Below are 15756 nucleotides of genomic sequence, written 5' to 3'. Positions count from 1 at the left end.
GATCTGGAAACACGCTGCATACGCGACTATTGCTCGGGAAAGAGAATGGGGTGGAATCACAGCCAAGATGAAACGCGCACCATACAAGGGCCCTCGAGGAGACTGGAGTGAGGGCAACGGATACATATTTGCGACGCTGACCACTGTCCTTGTGGTGCGTTGCTCGCCGATCATACAAACGGGAGCTGACCTGGCCCCGTGCTTAACCCAGACGCAGCGGATCGGACGCTGCTGGACTGCCTGCAAGGGAGGAGGCGATTGACAACCATGGAGGGGATGGGAAGATATCCTTTTTGTAATAAGGAGTTTTCAGCTTTTTAACACACTGATGAGGTGTGGCAGTTGTTGCATAGGGCCTAGGGGCAGGCCCAGGGAATGAGGCCCGTCTTTTGGCGACTGTGGATCGGCTCTACTTTGGTGGAAAGGACGATTGTAGTATAATAAAATTGTCGAGATACGGCATTCGAGGTGCTCTCTAACAAGATTTGATTTCACGCTATTCGAGTTCTCAGCTCCTTTTTTCTGCTGGGCATGATCTTGGGGTCGGTGTATCAAGATATGGTAGTTACTTATCGACCCAATTGGTGATACTGGACGTGGAGATGCCCAAGAGAGTTGACGCATCTTTGATATCTATGCCCATGAAACAGAAGAGGACTATGGCACGCCATCGAATATCCTCGGAATAGACCATCCTGGATTGTTCGAAGACCTCGGTTATGGACCCCATCTGGAATAGAGGAGTGAGGACAGGGGGCGAGTTTTTTTTTATATTAACATAAATCCACACGAGCACGAGGCGCATGGTCCGCAAAGGCTTTGAAGCCATAGATGCCTTCCATGCACGACAGAGCCGCGTCCCCTACCAACTATGTTGACTTGAGGCATCTGATTCATAACCCATGTCGCATAGCCAGTCTACCCTAACTCCTGTGTGACCTGTTGCGCGATACACGTCCGCTAATAGAGATTGAATGTTAATAGAGTTGTTTTTAAACCGAATAAACCCTCCATTATGTCCAACTTTTCTCGCCCCAAACAATGCTGCAGCACCCTATAATCCGCGGTCCGTCTACCTTGCTGGATTTTCGTTGCAAGTAACCGTCTCCCTTTCAAATCAGAGAAATCATCAACACTACGTTGGTGTCCCCAATCACCGTTGCGTCCTCCGGCGCGTTTACTCATGAAGGTGATTCCAGCTGACTTTTCCCAGACGACAGTGTCCTCGCATCGTTTGTTCCATATCTTGGTCCTGCCAAACACTTCGATCCTGCTCACGAACTTTGTCACCATGATCGTTGCAATCTACTTAGTAGTGGTAAATAGCTGTTTCCAGGTCTCAATGAGTCTCATTGGCACCAATCGGTATAAATCCTTGACCTCCCAATCCGCGACACTCTCCGGTGCCTCTCCTTCAGCAACGTGATATGCCCTCGTCTCTCCGACGTCCCCTGAATCCACTGCATTGACTCCCAGATAGCCTTCGTTCCTGTTGCCGAAAAGGTGGGACAAGTCGCAGTGAAGGGCTCGTCCTTCCGTTCGGCCGCCTTGCCTCCATGCTCGATATAGGACTGAGGACAGGGGTGTTCCTTATGTTTTTTTTTTTTTTTTTTTTTTTTTTGTAAAAAGGTAAGGAATAGTGACACCATGGGCTTAACGGGGGTGTTATCTTAGTTGAGGATCCCTATTAGAGGAGTCATGTCGCTATTCAAGGCTCTCATTTGTTGTTACCCTTAGATTAGCTCTGAAATTCTACAATTTTATTTGAAAGGCACAATAGATCATTGTAAAACCTCCCCCCCGGACCAGAACAACACCAAGATTGAGCTGCGCCTGCATTGTACCAAAGTCCCCGTACTGAACATTAGGTATGAATGGGGATGATAATAAGATACGGTGGGGTTGAAAATGTGGAAATGGCATGCTGTATATTTACAGTCGTTCACGGGTAAAAGGCAAAACCTTTTGCCAAAAGAATCTACTTGTGTTTGGATCACAAATAACAAAACGCGGTGTTGGCGGTGCGCCTCGGCTTTCATGAAGAATAAAAAAAAAAAAAAAAAAAAAAAAGCCGGAGAGCGCGTCTAATCTAATGTAGATAGGATCAAGACAATGGTCTTGTAGATTGCAATGCTTCTCCTGAAATCTGTACTGCAAATGCCATTTGTATGCACTATCTCCGATGAACAGCTTTTTGAGAGACGCTGCGCTCGGGAGTGAGTCGACGTTCAAAAATGGTGTACATCCGTCTGAAGCCGAACTTTTTTTTTGTGTTCTGGCGATCTAGACCCTCTTCTCATCGGCGTAAACATGACAAAGGAGAAGCATCTGTCGCAACACTATTAGATCATCGCTGCATCTCATTCATTTCTTTGTTGTCTATCTTCATTTTTGTGAAGAACAGACCACGGGTTCTTTCATGGCAAAATGCTAAGAAGCAACATCTAAAAGCGGCCCTTGTCCATTGTGTATTCCTTGTATGGCGCACTGCGACAAGAAGATAACCGGCATGAAGGAGGATCAACTGCACTCATGAACGTTCTGGCCGTGGAACTGCGGGTGTATGATTGCAGCCCCGAAAGACGCGGTGGTGGATAGGGGCGACCATTGGGCGGGTGGGATTAGCCGGACCAATCACAGGGCGTTTGTCAAACAAAACCTCCCCCACCTTGTTCATACACTGTCTCTCCCCAGCGTGCAAAGATCTCGGTGAGACGATGTGTGAAGCCTCAGACAGGAGCATCGGCGCAAATCTGGAATCGTTCAAGAGTCCATGGAGTAGCCCACGTTTTGTCATTGCTGGAGGTGGGATCTTCTTTATATTTGGAATCGATGGGCAACCCGGGAGTTGGGCAGTCGGAGGAAACTATGCAAGACATAAAAGTCAATGCTAAGGCGTGCAGCTTCTTAAGAAGGACCGGGATAATTCGAGAAAATTAGCCCTGGGAGAAAAGAGGGGACTAGCATGGGTCCAGGCAATGTACGAAATTTGCATGGCCCCCCTTCATCGAATATTTTTAACCTTAACGGGTTCAAGGCTGTCCTTCACCCTCGCACCTCAAAAACAACAGACATCATTCAAACTAGACCCTCAATAGAGTTGACCGCTGTGAGAAAAAAAAAGAACCGTGTGTCCAAAAGAGGCAAACATACGCCGTTCCTTGTACCGCGCAATCTGATGGAGTTTAAGCGAAAAGAAAAAAGAAGAACGCTTTGTGCACCTGAACAACTGCACACCTTTATTTCTACTCACCTCTGTTTGTATAAAAGAGGCCCCATCTCGCCACCAGTTTCCTACCCTTCCCCCCTTCTTTCCATACCCGCCCATCGTCATTTCATATTCTTAATTCGTGGTCTTCATATCACTCATATTTTCTGGATCGGCATCCTGATCTTCACTGCATCGGATATTCACTCCCCCTCTCCCCTCTCCTCTTGCCCCTCTCCCCTTCCCCTTTCAATCATTTGCCATACCAATCCCCTGGACCTTTCTCTCCCTAATTCCTTCCACATCCCACATCCCACATCCCACATTGCAGACACCCCTCTTCTCTTTCCCTACAGATGAATGAAAAATCCGATCCCAACGTACATCCCAAGAAATCGGCTGCTGATCCTGAGGCCGTTGACGTGTCAGGCCAGGATGATCGCATGTACACCCTCTTCAAGAAGGGCCCTGTCTCCCCACAGAACTTTGCATGGCTGCCCTCGCGACTATCGCTATGGTGGCTCAATGGCTTCTTCGCGAGAGGATACAGGCATCGCATCGAGGAAGACGATCTGTACGAGATGCTCGACCACAACAAATCGGGGGTACTGGCCCATGGGCTCATGCACCAGTGGGAACAGGAACAACAGAGGGCTGCTGCAAAGAAAAAAACGCCCTCGCTCCTCAGAGCAGTCGTCAAAACCTTCTGGGACAGGTATTACACTTGCATCATTGGTCTAGAACTAGGAGGTAAGAAGCACCAGAATTTTAAAAGAGGGATGAACGTGCATCCAAACTTGGGTCATTAATACCGATCGATCGATCTGCAATAATAGACATGTGTCAAGTCAGCAACCCACTAATTCTTCAAAAGGTACCGTGCTGTCAGCTATTACTTGGTTACATTCTATACGATTCGCAGTACCAGCCCCGCCTCATATCCTCATATCCTTCGCACACGATCTAATATATATAGGTCATCGACTTTGTCAACAGCTCTGCATTACCCAATCCACCGCCCGCCTGGCATGGATATGGACTTGCTGTCGGCATGGTCTGTCTGACGCTTTGTCAGAACATTCTCTATCAACGCTGGAACCTGGGTTCCGTGACCATGGGTATCTACATCCGCGCCGCACTGATTGACCTCGTCTTCAGGAAGGCCACTAAACTCTCGTCCCGGGCTCACCTCATCTATCCCGACGGCGCTATCGTCAACCTCATGTCCACGGATGCCAGTCGTATTGATACTGCGATGCTCTCTCTCTTGCTCGTCATGTCCGTGCCCATCTTCGTCATCGTTATCGTGGGCTTGTTGATCCATCTCATGGGACCATCTGCGCTACTCGGCGCTGCTATCTTAATTCTCGCGAACCCTATTCAGGGCTGGGCCATGTCGCGTCTAGCACCGATCCGAAAGAGGGGCTCGCAGTTCACGGACATGAGGATTCGATTGACTCAAGAAATCTTGCAGGGCATCAAGGTTATTAAGTTCTTTGGCTGGGAAGCCCGGTAAGTTGTGTGTGTGTTTTTTTTTTTTGGCATTAACGACAGTCTGAGTGGAAAACAGTGTCCAAGACTCACAGCTTTTATTATTATTATATTGTTCTCATATAGGTTTTTGCAAAAGCTATCCGAGATTCGAAGCAGTGAGCTCTATAATGTCTCTAGGCTGCTCTATATCCGCGGATCCGTCGCTGCCACTTCTGCGGTGAGTCCATTCCTTCGTTTCTGTTTGTCTGTTTACCGTAGCAGACGAGTTCTGATCACTAATAAATGCTTCTCAAACCTTGTTGTATTTAGTCGTTGCCTGTGCTGGCCTCGGCCCTGTCCTTTATCCTTTACGGCGCTATCGGAAACGAGCTGAAGGCCGAAGTCATCTTCCCCGCCCTGGCATACTTCACTGTCATGCGAACGCCGCTCATGGTCCTCCCCTCAGCATACACGGTCACCGTTGACGCCTACGTGGCCATGAAGCGTATCGAGACTTTCTTGCTCTCAGAAGAGGCCAGCCCCATCCCGCCACCCGATACTGACCATGAATACGCACTCAGCATGAACAACGCTAGCTTCATATGGGACCAACTTCCAAACACGAACGGATCGACCGACACCCTGGTCCCGAACGGCGCCAGCAGTGTAAAGAGCGAGGTGACCGCGACGGCCATGTGCGATGAGCCCAAGGTGGCCGATACCTCAGCCGTCTACCTCTCAAAACTCCACCTTCAAATCCCCCGCGGTTCTCTCGTGGCGGTCGTGGGGCCTGTCGGAAGTGGAAAGTCGTCCTTGCTACAGGCCATGATTGGAACCATGACACAGACAGAGGGAGAGGTCATTCGAGGAACCAACATCAGCTACGCCTCACAAACCGCTTGGATCCAGAATGCTACCATTCAGGACAACATTTTGTTCGATACGCCCTTTGATGAGGAACGGTACAAGCGTGTGGTCAAGGCATGCTGTCTGGAGGCAGATCTTAAACTATTCCCCTTTGGAGACCAGACCGAGATTGGAGAGCGTGGCGTGAATTTATCCGGAGGCCAGAAGGCCCGTCTGTCGCTGGCCCGCAGCGTCTATTTCGATGCAGGGACCGTTATCATGGACGATCCACTCTCGGCCGTCGATGCTCACGTCGGAAAGCGTCTCTGGGTGGACTGCATGCTGACAGAACTGAAGGGCCGAACTAGGATCATTGCGACCCATCAACTGCATGTCTTACCGGACACAGATTATGTGATCTGTATGAAGAACGGCAAGATCGCAGAGGTGAGTAACGACAAAAACCTGCATTGTACATATATCCTGAAGAATGGCATGCATTTAGATACGTTTCTTAACAACCAAATGATCCCGAATCTTTTTTTCTTTTCAAGGAGGGAACATTTAAAGACTTGATGGCCAAGAACGGCGACTTTTGTGCGCTCATGGCTCAATACGGAGGCGTACAGGCTGAGGAGCAGAAGGAGGCTGTCGAGGAAATCGACTTTGATGATATCAAACCCGACACCCCTGGCATGTCCCCCAAGTTCTCATCAGATGCTGATGGTGACAGATCCACAGCCCTTGACGAGAAGAAGGATATTTACAGTAAAAAAGAGGACGGAGAATGCAGGAAATCTTTGGAAGCCAAGGGAGAGAGTCCTCAAAAGTTGATGTCGGAGGAAGAGCGCGAGTCTGGCGCTGTGAAAGGAAATGTCTATGGTGGGTATGCCAAGGCCTCAGGATGGCACCTTTGGGCCATCACTTTCGCTCTCTTTTTCTTCCAGCAGGCTGCCAACGTCCTGTAAGTGTTTCTACCGTCCATGGTCTGTACAGCTAAAAAAAAAAAAAAAAAAAAAAAAAACCTACTGGTTACTAACTTTCTCTCATTCTACTTTACGTGGTCTTCTTTTACTGAAGTGGTAATCAGTGGATGAGTTGGTGGAGTGAAGACTACTTCAAGCTGACGACTTCAGTATATATTGGAGCATATGCTGGTTTCGCAGTCGCACAATTAGTCCTCGTCTTCATGGCCTCCTTGATGTTGTCGTACACGATAGTCCGGACCTCCAATGCCATGCACGACGCCGCCTTCAGGAGGGTTCTTTACGCGCCTCTCGCATTCTTTGACACCACTCCCATAGGCCGTATCTTGAACAGGTCAGTCATTGACTATATTCTGGTCCCCTGTTATCGAAAGTGTATACGATTCTAGCAATGTCCACTAAACGTCTTGCCTCTTTTTCATATCGATAACAGATTCAGTCGAGATGTTGACACGCTCGACAACGTCCTCTGGAGCACACTCTACGAGTTCACCATCACGGTTGTTACTCTTATCGGAACCATGGTCCTCATCATCGTTGTCTTTCCTTGGCTCGTGCTTGCGCTTGTCCCGATCCTCGGTCTTTACTACGGACTCTCGATCTACTACCGCACAACATCGCGTGAGGTTAAGCGTCTGGACTCGAATATGCGTTCATACCTCTACGCCTACTTCTCGGAGTGCCTCACAGGCCTCAGCACTCTCAAGGCTTTCAACGTCGTCCAACAGAGTATTCTGAAGAACGAATACCGCATTGACTTGAATAACCGGCCCTATTACATGTACCAACTTGGCGCCCGTTGGTTATCGTTGCGTGTCAACGTCCTGGGAGCATTGATGTCCTTCTCGACTGTTGTGCTTATCACAGCGACACGGTTCAAGATCAACCCGGCCTCTGCAGGTCTCGTCCTCAGCTATCTGGCTCGCATCTCTGGAGATCTCAATTGGGGAGTCCAGCGTCTCTCGACCTTGGAGAACAATATGAATTCTGCAGAGCGTCTGGTACATTATGTCGAAAACCTTCCTCAGGACCGGCCTTCAGAGCGGCCCGAGAACACGCCTCCAGCGTCGTGGCCGAGCGAGGGCAAGGTCACTTTCAATTCTGTTTCGATGCGTTACCGACCAGAGCTGCCTCGTGTCCTGCGTGAGATCTCGTTCGAGATTCAACCAGGCCATAAAGTCGGAGTTGTCGGGCGCACGGGTGCCGGAAAGTCTTCTTTGATCCAGGCGCTGTTCTTGTTGAGTGACCTCGATGATGGACAAGTGATCGTCGACGGGATCGACACGACGACGTTGGGGACCATCGATCTGAGACCGAAGATCGGGATCATTCCTCAGGATCCGGTGCTGTTCCAGGGCACGTTTCGGTATAACCTGGACCCCCTGGGACGACATTCGGAACAGGAGTTGTGGCAGGTTTTAGAGACGAGCGATCTGAAGAGCTATGTCCAGGCACAGGAGGGAGGACTGGACTCTATGATCTCTGCACAGGGCGAGAATCTGAGTGTGGGCCAGAGGCAGCTGGTTTGTCTCTCCAGAGCGCTGCTTGCCAAGTCCAAGATCGTTGTTCTTGATGAAGGTAAAGGCATCGAAGGCTATGATTTAGTTTACAAGAATCGAGAGCGCATTTTTTTTTTTAGAGAGAGTGCCATTTATACTAACCATGCTGGTTACTTCTTCGTTTATCTCTTTTTAGCAACGGCAAGTGTGGATATGGCGACGGACGCATTGATTCAGAAGGCGATCCGCATCGACTTTGCTCAGTCGACGGTAATCACGGTCGCCCATCGTATCAACACCATCATCGACTATGACCGAATTCTGGTGATGCACCAGGGCCAGGTCGCCGAATACGATACCCCGCGTAACCTCCTCGGCAACCCCAACTCTGTCTTCTCGAGCATGGTTGCCGAGACAGGCGCACAAAATGCCAGCCATCTTCGGTCCTTGGCTGGACTTTAGATAGCATTCCATCTCATTGTCTTTCATTGTCTTTCATTGTCTTTTTCATTGTCATCACATAACGTATTATTTAATAGCTGGTATCGAAATAAACTCCCATAGACAGAAAAGAACTGCTTAATAATAGCTCCAGACCTCACCCATACGACCCTTGAGCCACTCTACGGACTCTTGAATTCCATCGCCCTCAAAATCGGCCCTCGTGCTCTTTACACACCAGGGCCTCATCCCCTTCTCTCTCTTCTCCCTTTCGCCTCCTCCTCCTCCTCCTCCTTTTTTTCCTCCACAGCTCACATCCCACTCCTCACACCCCAAGATCTCTATAATCTCATCCAACCGGTAACATGTCTCCGGATCCGTGCCTGCCTTATTCGCAAACACGACCACCGGAATATCCTTCCTGCAGAAATGTGGATCCGCGACAAGGGAGGCTAGGAACTGTCGTGCGTTCAGGATATGATCGATTCCGCGGGGATCATTCTTGCGGGACGCATCCACGATGTAGATGATCCCGTGCGCATATGGGAACCAGAAGGTTTGGGCCAAAATCCGAGGTACGGGCCAGGTCGTGTCGAGTGAGAAGGCGTGGATAGATAGGCTGGCCTCTGCGGAGCGGTTTTGCGATGATCCTTCGTGATTGTCATTCAACGAAGAAGAAGAAGAAGAAGCAGAAGTAGGAGAAGGAGCGGCTGTTGTGGAATCGACTGGCTTTGGATCTGAAGGCACTGGTGCTGGCACCGTTACTGCGGTGTCTCCCTGCGTTTGTATATCGCCTGTCTTTCCCGTAGACTTTTCATCATCTGCCAGGACCTCCTCTTGCTGCAGTTCCTTAACACTATTCACGGTGCTGTTATCGCTGCTGCTCCTGCCACAGGTGCTCTCCGTCAACGTCTCCTGTGTGAACGATTGCCTCAACTGCAGCAATGTCTCCTCACTTGCCCGGTCGTTGCACCCTTCTCCATCCTCAGATTCCAGAGTTGACGACCTTGGACTCTTGACCTCCTCCTCCTCCTCTTTTTCGTCCTTCTGCTCGCTCTGCTGCTGTTGCTTCTGTTTATTCTCTGATGGTTTTCCCTCACAAATAACCCCGTCGTTGGCTCGAAAGTGCGCAACAAAGAACCCCGAGATCTCCTGATAATGTCGAATCTTACTCGTCCCCGGTAGAAGACTCGACATCTTGTACAGCGTGCTCGCTAACGGCGACGAATCCGAGCCCAGCACCAACACGTTAAAATGAGGAATACCTGTCGCCGTGACCGTTATCGCCATCGTTGCAGCCGCTGCAGAGGAGGGCGCCGGACTTTGTGTTCGTGAAGACGAAGATGAAGAAGTCGGGGAGAGAAGCTGTGTGAGACTGAGCACACTGTTCCTGAGCGATTGAGCAAACGATCGACGTTTGTGTAACTTGGGCGTCTTACCCTCCACCACTCCTTCACCACCACCGCCATTATTCCCTCCTGCTTTTGCTCCTACACCAACTGTCGCCGATGATGTGGACAACGATCTCGTTAATTCGACTCCAAAGATCGGAGCGTTACCGCTATTGTTGGTGGTCATGATGTTGGTTGGTGACGAAGTAATAAGTGTCGATGAAGACGAACTGAAATCAACGCTCCAGGCCTTGATCCTGTCGTTATTGCTGCTACTGTTGGGGCGGTTCGTGTTTCCCTGCTGTGGCAACATCACATCTGCCGGCAGACTCTGTCGCTTGCTGTTACTATAGCCGCCCCAGCTACTTCTTTTGCTGCTGTTGGCCATATCAGGCGTATTGAACATCCCGAACGAAGGCGACAATGGTGATGTGGGTGAAATCATCGCTGTCATCGACAGTCGCTGCTGCTTCTGCTGCTGTGGCTGCGGCTGTTGGAGACTACCAGGACACCGCGTGGTCGGGGACGTTGGCGACAGTGGCGGTAGGCCATCAAAGGCTGCCTTCGAAGTACTGCAGACCTCATCTGTCGCCTCGTGTCTTAGTTTACATTTCTGCTCCTCTACTCCTGCAGCAAGAGGAGGCGGGGGAGGAGGCGAGAAAAAATCCCAGACGTTTTGACCGGGGGCTAGACGATCTGCAATGATATGTGTGAAGGAAAGGACATCGCTGGTCGACTGCCGTGGTAGGAGCGGGGTCCTCTTGTCCAGGAAGGTCTGAGGAGGGTTCTGAGGACAGGTGGGCGAGTGTATGGCAGCCATGGTACGCTGGGTCGTGTTCCTGACACGGCGCTGGTTGGTGAGGAGTGGACACGGACGACGGTTCCTGGAGCGGAGATATTTTAGAGTTGATCGGTGTGGGGCAGGGCGCAGTGGACTGTGCGCCAGGGCAGGCAAGAGAGCGGATCAACAAGCGGATGACAAGACGAGTGGATGGGGGAAGGGCGAATGAAAAGAAGCGGATGAGTGGGAGTGGGAGCGGGAGTGGGGCGAGAGGGAGAATAAGAATGGGGAGGGAAGAAAAAGAAAACAAGGTGTGTATCCTTTCTTGTATGCGCATGCATGTTTGTATCTCTGTCTTCCCTCCTCGGCTATCGAAACCTTCAGCACCTTCTTTCCGCCTGCATGTTGTTGCCTATTTGCCCGCAAATGTTTGTATCTCCCCCCTCTCTAAGCATGAACCCACGTCACACTCACTCTCCAACTCAGCTGCCCTTCAACCGAGCGGATATCATTGCATCCCCCAGCTTCCCACCTCCACCTCCTCTCTGGCCATCTGCATGCACTTCATTCGTACAGACAACTGGCGGGCGGAGCCAAACACCGGAGGAAGAAGGGGAGTGGAGAGTATCGCACGGAGTTGATGGCCACCTCTCACTCCTTAATGAAGGCAACAGAGCAGACAGCTTTGTCTCTATTACATTTTATCTGTACTTTGTTTGCATTATGGTAGGGAAAAAAGAAAAAGGAAAAGGTGTGTAGTTGAAATGACAAGAGTGGAGCGGGGCATAGCGATATAGAATCAGCGAGTGAATTCAGCTCATCACTAGCTATCGACAGACCCTGTCAATGATGACAGGGATGATGAAGTCGAAGCAATCGACGCACGACGCGCAGGACTCTTCGTCGACGGACGGCCCTTCTTCCGCTTCGTAGCACCAACGCTCTTGACTCTCAATGCAGTTAGCTCCATCACTAACTTTCGGTCATACTCCACTCCTGAGCCAATAATCTCTGGCACCCCCAGCTTCTTACCCTGGTACTCAACCAGTCCTCGAATGCGCATCTTTCCTCCAAGGGTTCCACACACCTTTGGCTGAGGTGGGGTGTGTCCCTGAAGGCTCTGCATGGCAACCTCGATGGGGACGCTTAATGCTGTCCGAAGACGTGCGACCTTGCCTGCACATGGTGGGCACGTATACTTCAGACTCTCGTCTCGACCCATCTCCTCGACCTTCTCCTCCGACAGCTCGCCATCACAGTCCATGTGTACCCAGCGATTGCACTCGTCACAGCAGACCATGTTGTTCTCATCCTCACCCACGACGTCTGATCCACCATCATCCTCGCCGCCATCGCCACGGTACGTGCGCAAACAAACTGGGCAGAAACGTCCCTTTGAGAAGTTGTCATGGCAGTTGGTACTATAAGGAGCAATATGTATAGAAGGATTAGAACGAGATCCAAATTAATGGAGCCAGTGGCAGCGTCCTTTTTTCTGGGGCAGCGTACCAATATGTGCAAAGATAGGTCGGGTGCTTGTTCGATCCTGACACAGTGCTCATAGCATGCTTGTACTTTGTCATTGACGCCTCCGTGCCACGACACGAATGACACATTGCACAGAACGAGCACAGCCATTCTCCTACAATGGGAGTCGAATCAAGCTCATTAGTATCTTCATGCTAGTACTTGATAAAACAGTCAAAAAAAATGGGCACGCGCATCTTCACAAAACACCAACCTGTAGGGACTTCTTTGATGGCGGGGTCACAGCAACTCATATGCCAACCACGATCGCAGTCGTCGCAGATCAGCAACGAAGCCTCATCGCCAGCATCCAGACAGACCACGCACAGTTTGCAGTCATTGCACTGCCAAGGGTAGGACGCAATCGCTGAGACAATCCTTGGTGTGTCCAGCTGGAGACAGAGCGGATGAAAACTCTTAGAACAGGTCTTGCACGTATTCAGATGTGACATCGAGCATGGCAAGGGCTTATCCGTTGGCAAGGCTGTTGGAGGCGCTATTGCCAAATTGCATTCACCGCAAACCCCCTATTTTTTTTTTTTTTTTTTTTTTTTTTTTTGGTATGAATGAAAAGAGTTAAAAGATAGGACTCAATCGTGGCGATCAGCCGCTCCATGCTTATTGATATAAAATTATAAAATAATGGCCCTACCTCCTGTTTGCCGTTCGCACCGGAATCGGGACCGCGGTGGTTAGGACAGAGCTCTCCCTGCCTGCTGACAAGTCGCTGGCAGTAGCCCAAACCTGTTTTCAGTAAAGCTCCGCAAACAATTCCATGCGTCTGTGTCTAACACATATCAGAGGGCAATCAGTGAGTCCGGCTGCTATTTCTTTTTATGTAGTGCTCAAAATGCCCGTTCATAACAACCGATAAAGTACGTACTGGTGGCGTTTCTGGCTTTTTTGTGGCCTGCAACTCTTGCTGTTTCTGCTGAAGTTTGGCCTGCTGCTGTTGCTGTTGGAGCAGCTGTTGTTGTTGTTGTTGCTGCTGTTGTTGTTGTAGTTGCTGCTGTTGCCACTGAAGCATTCTCGCGTCCTGTGCTGCAACCTGTCCTGGTAGTAAGGCCTGCTCCATGATTGGACCCGTCTGTCCTGGATATTGTGTTGAATAGAGGTGGTGAATATAATGTGCATGTGCAGACATACTTTGTGGCACTACCATCCTGTATGGCTGCTGGAATCGTGCTTGATGTCTATGGAACCCAATCAGAAAAACACGCCTGTTAGTTGATCGTAGCAAGGAAGGTAATATCCTAATTGAATGTAAGAAGCGCGTTGCGTACACTGGGAAAGCAGCTTGATATTGTCCCTCCAGAAGCGAAAGCGGAAACTTTGTGAGATCCTCGTTGTCCTCTTCCTTGGGCTTGGCTGCCTCGGCAGATTCCAATGCTTTGCGAACATCTTCCGGAATGACCGCCCAAATGTTTGGGTCCTGAATGGTAGGCGGTGCCGGTGCACCTCCTTTAATTTCCACTTTGATGACAGTATCAACCCTGGGCCCAATTGAACGCGGGATGGACAGCACTGTTGAATCCGTTGATTGATTAGCTTGGTCCTCTGATCCTTGCTTCGTTACAGTCGATGCGACTTCAACCTCGCACCGTGTGGGCTGTTTTGCTAGCGGTACCTGCTCAATGTTGGTGTGTGGGTCCAAAAACTTTGGATTGTCCTTTCGCAAATCTTTCAGCTGTGAATTGAGTGCGCGAACAGCCATAGCGCTCTCATACATCCAATTGAGATCTGTCACTTGTCGCATCGGCATATCCAATTGAAGAAGTGTATGCTTGCGCTTTCCACTGGCAAGGCCATCATCCTGAGCACTGCCATTGAACTGCGATCCATCCTGATCGCCTATCCTTAATGTTTCCTCGTCTGTATCATCCATATCATCACCCTCGACAGCACGCGATTCGTAGTAGTCATCCACCTTGCTCCGTCCTTTCTTGATAATCCTGTGTCCAAAATACTTGAAGATCGATCGAGCTGTCACGACTGCAATCAGTTTTGATTTGAAGTTGGCCATCAGCATGCCGTTCTCAATCATCCATGTTCGCTCCTCAACTGTAGTATTGACGCGAACAAGCTGCGGGTTTTTCAAAAAGAAGAGGTAGCTGTCTCTGAATCCAAGAACTCGTGCAGGATCCATCGATAGCATGTACACTCTGCTGCCTCTTGTTGGCATCCTAAAGCTCCTGCATCTGTATTCGCGTCCTATAGATCAAAAATTCAAAAGGCGAGTTAGATCTGGCTCTTGAACGACAAGTGTATAGCTTATTAAAGTCCGCACTCTGTCTTACCTCCCAAGAGTTCGCCATCCTTTGTAACCTTGGCCTCGCCTGCCTCCTCGATTTCGCCCTCAATTTCTTCAAGATCCTCTTCCTCTGGTGTCTCTGCGGCCTCAGTGTCCGTTTTGTCCACTGATATTTCCTCATCCCCATCCGCTACATTCTCTTCCTCGTCAGAATCTTCAGATTTTGAGGGCTTTGCCCCAGACGATCCATTCCGGGCTGGTCGCGTAGGTCGCGATGCCCGTCCAGAAGTAGTGCGTCTTGTTTCCTCCTCCTCATCTTCATCCTCCTGCCCGTCACCATCTTCTTCGTCTTGGACTTTTGCTGGTGCGATTTTGGGCTTTCGACCTCTCCTGACAGGATCCTCCTTCTTGATGGCTGTGAGGGATGATGCGCTCGGTACCCTAGCATTCGTTCTACGTGGTCTGCTGGGCGACGGTGAAGCCATATCCAAATTCAGATCCGCCTTGTCGGCCGCGGATTTTGATGATTGTCTGGAGAGGGATTGACGCGAAGCTGACGCAGGCGATGGGGATTTGAGGGGTGGTCGTCTAGCGCGGGAGCTCCTTGTTCCTGAAGACGCAGAGTCTGGCGAATCAACCATAGGACCGCGTGTGATACGTGCAGCCGGTCGATGATAGTCGAGCAAACAAAAAGGTCCTTGCCTTGATAGCCCTGGTCACCTAAGCCCTCATAATTACAGTAGATTGTCAATAAGCCGCTGGCTGCACTTGGTTTGATACCAACTAGAATTCATTGCAAGCATGAGGGGTCACCGCCAATAAATTTCGCAAAGCGAGTTGCGCAAATTATATATCGACTCACCTTTTACCGCAAGGCCTTTTTTTTTTTCCAAAAATTTTGTTTGATCAAGTCCAAAGATGACCCGACTCCGCTCCTAAATGCAATCAAGACGCGTTTTGCAAACCTCATGGTTAGTCTTGGACAGCGCGTCAGAACCATGTAATGCCACAAAAAGGGAGGGAATGCTTGAGGCGCCTGACTGTAACAAAGCAACAGACGCTTCTTCTGAGGAAGCTGTAGCGACTGCTGGAAACACAGCGACATACCGGCTGTGCTTAGAGGCGAAGAGGTGCGGAAGAAGGGTAATGGATATTGATGTGGAATGCAGCTGTTTGGCGGTTGACCGAATGGCCCATCAACAAAGACTACGGAAGGGGGCAAGAGATCATTTTTCTCAGCCACACCACTGTGGTATCGCGGACTGGACGCCCTTAAGCGGATGTATAAAAGAGAGATTGGCTGCAGCTTTCTTTTTTTTTTTTTTTTAAGGATTACAACGTTTATTTGATATC

At 49.9% G+C, this 15756-nt stretch overlaps 3 protein-coding genes across 3 annotated transcripts; 1 reads left to right on the top strand and 2 right to left on the bottom strand.

Annotated features, from left to right (window-relative positions):
* Positions 1-3065: 3065 nt before the first annotated feature.
* Positions 3066-8546, top strand: BC939DRAFT_438089 (P-loop containing nucleoside triphosphate hydrolase protein). The gene is made up of 9 exons (XM_051553794.1): positions 3066-3958; positions 4045-4082; positions 4185-4720; positions 4826-4919; positions 5012-5974; positions 6082-6491; positions 6608-6847; positions 6947-8091; positions 8209-8546. The coding sequence occupies exons 1-9, from the start codon at positions 3565-3567 to the stop codon at positions 8472-8474; spliced, it is 4086 nt and encodes a 1361-aa protein (XP_051416754.1). The 5' UTR covers positions 3066-3564; the 3' UTR covers positions 8475-8546.
* On the bottom strand, positions 8547-11163 carry BC939DRAFT_438075 (uncharacterized protein). Its single transcript, XM_051553793.1, has one exon. It carries the CDS (start codon positions 10662-10664, stop codon positions 8592-8594), a length of 2073 nt encoding a protein of 690 aa, XP_051416753.1. The 5' UTR covers positions 10665-11163; the 3' UTR covers positions 8547-8591.
* A 285-nt stretch (positions 11164-11448) lies between these two features.
* BC939DRAFT_499202 (chromatin remodelling complex Rsc7/Swp82 subunit-domain-containing protein) lies at positions 11449-15044 on the bottom strand (the record flags this gene model as incomplete). Its single annotated transcript, XM_051559916.1, has 7 exons — positions 11449-12046; positions 12135-12267; positions 12367-12544; positions 12805-12939; positions 13036-13345; positions 13436-14363; positions 14450-15044. 7 exons carry the CDS (start codon positions 15042-15044, stop codon positions 11449-11451), a joined length of 2877 nt encoding a protein of 958 aa, XP_051416752.1.
* Between the last annotated feature and the right edge of the window lie 712 nt (positions 15045-15756).

This window comes from Gamsiella multidivaricata (genome assembly GCF_025024155.1).
Source record: "Gamsiella multidivaricata strain RSA 2152 chromosome Unknown BC939scaffold_5, whole genome shotgun sequence".
Taxonomy (NCBI): Eukaryota; Fungi; Mortierellomycota; class Mortierellomycetes; order Mortierellales; family Mortierellaceae; genus Gamsiella; species Gamsiella multidivaricata.
The sequence above is the reverse complement of the archived record's forward strand: the minus strand, read 5'-3'. Positions and strand labels throughout refer to the sequence as shown.

Bases quoted from the DNA above. Each gene is read 5' to 3' on its own strand.
- BC939DRAFT_438089 (XM_051553794.1), top strand. From the start codon at position 3,565: ATGAATGAAAAATCCGATCCCAACGTACATCCCAAGAAATCGGCTGCT. The intron at 4,721-4,825 runs GTAAGTTGTGTG...GTTCTCATATAG, and splicing joins TTCTTTGGCTGGGAAGCCCG to GTTTTTGCAAAAGCTATCCG. The intron at 5,975-6,081 runs GTGAGTAACGAC...TTTCTTTTCAAG, and splicing joins AGAACGGCAAGATCGCAGAG to GAGGGAACATTTAAAGACTT.
- BC939DRAFT_438075 (XM_051553793.1), bottom strand. From the start codon at position 10,664: ATGGCTGCCATACACTCGCCCACCTGTCCTCAGAACCCTCCTCAGACC.